General features: G+C 38.0%; 1 protein-coding gene and 1 non-coding gene across 2 annotated transcripts; both read left to right on the forward strand.

Moving 5' to 3' along the window:
* Positions 1–884: 884 nt before the first annotated feature.
* LOC131709275 (uncharacterized) lies at positions 885–4301 on the forward strand. Its single transcript, XM_059011668.1, has 2 exons — positions 885–968; positions 2708–4301. The coding sequence occupies exon 2, from the start codon at positions 2709–2711 to the stop codon at positions 3819–3821; it is 1113 nt and encodes a 370-aa protein (XP_058867651.1). The 5' UTR covers positions 885–968; position 2708; the 3' UTR covers positions 3822–4301.
* Positions 4302–6694: 2393 nt separating this feature from the next.
* On the forward strand, positions 6695–6767 carry trnar-ucg (transfer RNA arginine (anticodon UCG)). The gene has a single exon. It is a non-coding gene; the product is annotated as a tRNA-Arg (tRNA).
* Positions 6768–7325: the final 558 nt, after the last annotated feature.

Consider the following 7325-nt stretch of genomic DNA (forward strand, 5'->3'; position numbering starts at 1 on the left):
TTAATGGATCATTTATTTACCTGTACAGGATACACACGTCCACTGAACCTTCAGGGTCCCCCATCGAATGGAAGTGTATAATCTGTTTGTAGTTTAATACTTACTGGTTTTTAGAGTATAATATTTATTTTTCTGTGATGGACTGGTGTCCCGTCCAAGGTGTAGACCTTGCGCCCTGTGTCTGCCGGGTTAGGCTTTGGCTCACCGCAACCCTATAAAAGATTAAGAGGTTATGATAATGGATGGATGAATGATCTAGAGAAAAAAAACAGCATGGATTTTTTCCCCTCCAGGTGGTATATTGATCAACCTAGCCAGCTGATGAACTACTGCCATTCGTTCTGTTTCATGCGTAGAAAATTGTTTAGTGATGCACCATCTAGTTGAGTGACTCGCAACCCAGGTTCTGGGGACCCACTGTCCTGCTGGTTTGATTTCAATTACTTAATTAAACCCTTAATTGAACTAATCATTTGTTTTACTATACCGTTTTAAATTGACAAGCTTATAAAAAGTTGGAGATTTCAAGTTCCTTATACCATTTCATATTTAATTTGAAATCTCCAACTGTTTAAAAAATAATTAAAAGCTATAATTAGGTATATTAGTTTCATTCTTCAATTAAGTCATTATTAAGAACTTGGTTAGAACAAAAAACAGCAGGACAGTGGGTCCCTAGGACTGGAGTTGAGAGCACCTGATCTAGATATAATATTTGAATTCTGACCAGTGTAAATATTATCTTAAAGGTTCCAAAAGGTTTAAAAGTCCTATTGAAAGACTTTGATAGTCATCTGATTTGGTATTTGGTTATACGTCACAATGGTGATTTGTCTGGTTGAGGGTATATAAGAATATGAGAGCTTAATACCAACATCACCAAGACAGCAAGACTCACCAAGACTCAGTGAAGACTGCATCACCCAAAACCAGCATCCCACAAACTGTGACAAGAAGATCATCCACAGGTAATAACACGATCTACTTTTATTTTTATATACAGTTGAAACCTCTTAATATCACTTTATAGGGATTTATAGCAAACACCATGACAATAAGTGGATAATTCACTTTATCAGAAGGTAATCTTTTTTTCCTCTTTTCTCAGATAGAGCAATGATTTCAGTATTTGTGGCTAAGGTTACATCTTAAGAACTGTTTCCATTTGAGATTGGTAAAGTGCTGTATCCGACAGTTACAGTAATGCAGCCACGATGATCTTGTGACCACAAGGCTTTTGAGAATAAGGTAGAATTAATGTGCCAAAATATAGTTGGTCATAGATTGGCAGTTCAAAGCGATATTAAGTGGGAGTGATGAAATTAATTCTATGCCTGCTTGTTAAAGGGGAAGTCAAGTTGTTTTTCTTTTGTGTGTGTTACGTGTTCCCCATATGTTGCTGCAACTGTTTTAATAAGGTGTGTGTATTTTTTTTTTTGACATCCTGAACATTTCTTTCAGTTTTATATTGAAGTCTACGTTGCTTGGTTTCCAAGATGTCTTAAAAAATGTACCCATAAGAAGAATTACATTTGTAATGTATTTCTGAAATTGTTTTGAAAGGTACATGTGAAGCCAGCTTGGAAATAGAGCACTGTAGACTGGAATTTAATAGTGTAAAAAAAAGTTGTCAGGATGTTAAAAAATAAATAAAACTAAAAACAATACAAACACCTTATTTAAACAGCCGTAGCAACATATGGGAACATGTAACACACACACACACACACACAACAATAACCTGAGTTCCCTTTTAAATTTGAGAGTGTAACAATAACAGTGATCATATAATCAGGAGTTTGTTAGATATCAGTGCTATTTAGTGACTAGAGAAGCAACTACAATATACTGCAAATAAAGTTATAGCTAGGGCAAACTACTGTGCAAGATTTTATAAATAATACATAAGAGCCGAATACAAATATACATACAGAATACAGTTAGGTGCCATACAGTCCAATGTAGTTGAGCTGTGAGTTTTACAGGTGAGTCTGAAGAGGTGTGTCTAGAGGAGGTGACAGAAGGTGGTAAGGGAGGGGCACCCTTATTCAAGTTTACCATGGTGAATTTATCAGTGTTTTCACACTTTTACCATGGTTTTACCCTACTGTTTTAAGATGCTTTCACTGTGCTGTACAATAGGAATACCATGGTGAGCAGTGGCAGCAGTGTGGAGTAGTGGTTAGGGCTCTGGACTCTTGACCGGAGGGTCGTGGGTTCAATCCCAGGTGGGGACACTGCTGCTGTACCCTTGAGCAAGGTACTTTACCTAGATTGCTCCACTAAAAACCCAACTGTATAAATGGGGAATTGTATGTAAAAATAATGTGATATCTTGTAACAATTCTAAGTTACCCTGGATAAGGGTGTCTGCTAAGAAATAAATAATAATAATAATAATAATAATGATATACCATAATAGATGTTTCTAAGAAATGTTTACTATAGTACACCATGGTCCAGTATAGTAAAGCACAGTGAAAGCATTTTAAAACAGAAGGGACCCGTGGTAAAAGCAAAGTAAAATCATGTAAAGCAAAGTGTGAAAACACTATGATAAATTCACCATGGTAAACCTGAATAAGAGCAGTCCTGCTCTTTGTGGGATTTTTCGTTGTAAGACATTATTAAAGTGTAATGTCTCAGTTCTATCCCACTGGGTGTTTAATTTGAATGCACTTGTAGTGATTTTGTGCTGTTGTTTCAGAATGAAGTGTTCTGTGTTCTTCCTCCTATCACTGCTGGGGACTCTTCTTTGCTGCTTCAGTGCAGAGGAGGAGCTCTCTGGCGCCCTCCAGAGTGTCGAAGGGGAGTCTGTGGAGAGGGACGCCATACTGGAAGATGTGGAAAGTCAACTGAATGAAGTCCGGGGAAAGAAAATTGAAAAAGACGACAAGAAAACCATGGGGTTAAAAAAAAAAATAAATAAAAAAGAGAAAATAAATAAAAAATTGGCGAAAAAATATCAAAAACCGAAAGCAAAGAAGTTACATAAGCAAAGTGAAATATTGCAGTTAACAATTGACACTATACCTCAGACACTAAAACAAGATATTACTCAGACCTTTTTGTACAGAGTGAATCAAAATAATAGGGATAATGCTAAAAATAATTTAATTAAATGGGGCACATGGGATAAACAAGATACAAAGCGGACTTATACAATTAATCCAGAAGAGGTGAAAAATATTCCATCTAAGCAGGTCTTTGAAGCCTTGACTAATATCCTAGATGATATACCCGACGGAACTAACATTAAATTGATTCTCCCCCTATCTGGAAATGATTACACAGTAAATCTCAGGGCAAATTACAAGCAGATTACAGTACAAACCTTCAACAGTGACTTCCCAGACAATACCTGTTGTCATAAAAAATATAAGGACCTTGTGTCAGCTCTGTTAAAGGGAGACAAAGTAAAAACAGATTCTGAAGTGGCTGGTATTCTTTTAGATACTCTTGAATCTAAACCAAGTGTTGATACCTGGAAAGACTTCACAGAGCAACAAAAACGCTCGGCTGTGGAGTTTCTATTAATTACACAGGTAGCAGAAGCCATGGTGCCTGAAAACGAAATGGCCAATGCCATTAAAGATAAAAATGTTGACCTTAAGACATTTAAACCAAAAACTGGTCGGGTCCCGGGAATGGATGTGTTAGCAAGATATTTCTTAGAGTTAATAAAAGCAAATGGGAAGTTTGACGGCACACCTGTTAATTTTCAAAATGTGTTTGGAAACAATGAGAGTTCTTTTTATATCATGGCAGGAGATGGAGGTACATACTGGGGCAGAAAATTAATGCAGGAGCTACTAAAATAAAACAATAAATAAAGGCTGAGTAGAAATGCTAAAACACACAATAATCAAGCTAGGGCAGTGGCTCCCCAGAACCAGAGCTGGGACACATTGTTATAAACTCAACTCAATAGTTTTAAAGGATTCTTTCAACCGGATTCTGTTCTGTTATTTAAAGTATGAATCTTCAGTCAGTCCTATTCCAAATCATATTGAATTTTCTAAACACAACCCCAAAACTAAGATATTGGATTTTTTTTTCATTTGGATTTCCAATAGGATTTATTGACCAGGGAAGGCACTTAGTGGACCAATACATCTGTAAATCATGTTAATATTTCACTGTCTACCAATTCTCAAGTGGGATTTCCATTGTAAAGATATTGTGACTTTTGTGTGTAATCTATCTGCTGCATCTGCTTTTAGCAAATTAATAAAGATTTAGAAATGCTATCACTGCAACAGCTGTTTAGTTATTATTTCGTGTCACTAGGCTTGCCATCCCTCTCGCCACACACACAAGTTCAAACACAATTTTCTTTTTACAATATTAAATTGCAGTCCACTGTGTTCTGCTTCCAAATGGCTTTACATGTACCCTTCAGAAGAACTTTAGAACCACCCTCCCCCATCATACATGAGCAGGAGGATGATGGGAAATGTAGTTCTGATGTTCTTCTGAAGGGTACATGTGAAGCCATCCAGGAAACAAAGCACTGTGGACTGCAGAGTATTTAAAAAAAGTGGCCAGGATGTCAATTTTGACAAACAACAATATACACATCTTACTTAGACAGCTATAACTACATATGGAAACATTAACACAAAAACAACAACTTGAGTTCCCCTTTAAAGTGAAGATTACTAGACTACTGTAAACCAATTGAGTGCTATGCAATCATGTATAATAGGAGCCAACTGACCTAAGGACCTTACCATAGACAGGGACCTGCTTTTGTGCCTCTAACATAAGGCAGTTTCTTGTAATGTTACAATTAAACTCTATAAGAAATCTGAGTGCAAGAACACTTCTTTAACTTGCTGGTACAAACATTTTCTTTTTTCATTTAGTAAAACAGGAAAGGGATATGTTGCATACAGTATCCCGCTCTTGTTATTATGTATTTATTAGCAGACACCCTTACCCGGGGGGGAAACTTACAGTTGAATATAAAACACATCAAGAATTACAATATAATTTAACAGCAAGATACAAAATACAATAACTGCAGTCCTAGTAAGAGCAAGTATAAGACACAGAACAATTCAATTTCCCAGAGGCATTTCCCAGAGCTCATAGTTTGATAGTCATCAGGGTAATGCACAAATCCAGTGGAGAAAAACAGGTGAAGTACAAAATACTAGATTGGGTAACAGTTGTGTCAATTTAAGGTCCAGAGTTAGCTACATTAAAGAGAGAGCAGATAAGTGCGAGAACAGTTCCAAACAGCAGAGTGCTATATTGTCCAGAAGAGTAAGTTACAGATGCTATCTGAAGAGGTGTGTCTTGAGGAGGCGCCGGTAGGAAGGTGGTCAGGGACTGGGCTGTCCTGTCCTGTCCTGACCTCTGCAGGAAGCTCGTTCCACCACTGCGGACTGAGGGTGGAGAAAGTTGTTGATTTGTTTGGTTGATTACTTACAAAAGGAAACATGCAATACTAATCGGTCATGCAATACTTCTTGTGAGTATTCTCTTAAAGATCTTCTCAAAAGGTATTCAAATTCTTGGCTGAGCTACGGAAATCACCAGATAAGGGAGATTCTTATATTCTCTGCCTGCTTTTGTAACTCTGTCAAATACCAGCAGCTGACTCTAGCCTCCAGGAACGGTGGCAGATCCTCTCGTGCAGCAATAACAGCTCCAATAAAAACAACGTGTAGAAGCACAAATTTCAGTCCCTGTACAGATTTACTGCATAGTCAAACTTCACTCAATTGATCTATCGAAGAAAAAAAAAGGTAAGAAGACACAGTCTCGGCTTATTCCAAGCAATTCCACCCGGTTTATCACGGGAGGAGGTATAACAGTCACATTATTGAAATCACAAAAATAACATCTGTCAGTGTCTTTAGCAGACAAACATGAGCACCAATACGGCTCTTTTTAGTATTGTACTTCCCTGTGTGCTGCCAGAGTCGCGCCCCTCTCAATCTTCGTACTCTTTCATCCACGCAATGTTGTTCTTTCCCTTCTACAGCTCTGCTCCCTGCACGCTCTTGTCCCCCCAGCTCCCCTACTTAATCCATTAATATGGGGTCGACCTTGAGGGTCTCTATTCCTCCTCCCTTGTCACCGTTCATTCACTTCTCTCTGTGTCGTTTGTGAGTCGAAGCGCTCTTTATTGTCTGTGAGGGATAGATTAGGGCAGGTGAAAACACCGGAGATGATTACTGTGGGAGTCAGGAGTCAGGGATCCCAAACTGGTTTCAGGTGTGGTGTTCAAACATATTAATTAACAATTAGTGACTACAACACCCTTACCACTTTAACAACTTCATGACATTGCTTTTAAATCCACAGAATTAACGACCTCATACTACTTTCTGACTACATTGAAAACATGCCTGTAGTCGAGGCATGTGTTATTTATTTCATAAAGTTATTTTTAAAATTACCAAATGACAGACGACACTGGTGAAAAGAAAACAAATCTCTTTAAGACAATATTGAACACCGTATCAAGCAGGGATACTGAGATATGATCATTTAAATCACTGCACATGTTTCTGTAGACTAAAATGTGATGTGTGCTGTACAGATCAAAATGGATTCATATCTGAAGCTTATTACCAGGGTGATGGACATGCAAACCATATATAGTGTACAGTGCAATGCTTGGTAATGAAAAACCAATTGACCGCTAAAATGTAGAGTTAAGTATCACATAAGCATGAAAGACCGCGTGGCCTAATGGATAAGGCGTCTGACTTCGAATCAGAAGATTGAGGGTTCGAGTCCCTTCGTGGTCGACTTCTTATAAAAACTCAGGCTCGAGCCACAGCATACAGCGCAGATCAACGAAAACACAGAACGTTGCTTATAAAATCCACAGAATTAACGACCTTATACTACTTTCCAACTACATTGAAAACATGCCTGTAGTCGAGGCATGTGTTATTTATTTTATTGTTATTTTTAAAATTACCAAATGACAGACGACACTGGCGAAAAGAAAAAAAAATATCGGGGATACTGAGATATGATAATGGAGCACTCCGTTGAAGGGTAATTATTAGTTTATATATTTCACCCGACTGGACTGTAATCAATGCATTGAATCAGCGTTATCAAGACACAGCAGCCCCATTGGAATGGTCTGTGTGGTCCCCCATGAGTAACACATGGGGTCCCGTTAGGTGATCACCAACGCACTGAAAGGTGATGATAGCAACCCAATCTCACGAGAGAAACTTTAACAGATTGACGTTTCTGCATTTCTCCTTTCTGATGTAAAAAAACGTTACGTGGGTAACGTCTTCACTTTCAACCACAGTGCTTTGCGGCAGCTTTTGTCGAAATTCTATTTT

Source organism: Acipenser ruthenus, chromosome 42 (assembly GCF_902713425.1).
Source record: "Acipenser ruthenus chromosome 42, fAciRut3.2 maternal haplotype, whole genome shotgun sequence".
NCBI classification, from domain to species: domain Eukaryota; kingdom Metazoa; phylum Chordata; class Actinopteri; order Acipenseriformes; family Acipenseridae; genus Acipenser; species Acipenser ruthenus.

Coding starts and splice junctions, on each gene's coding strand:
- LOC131709275 (XM_059011668.1), top strand. CDS start 2,709: ATGAAGTGTTCTGTGTTCTTCCTCCTATCACTGCTGGGGACTCTTCTT.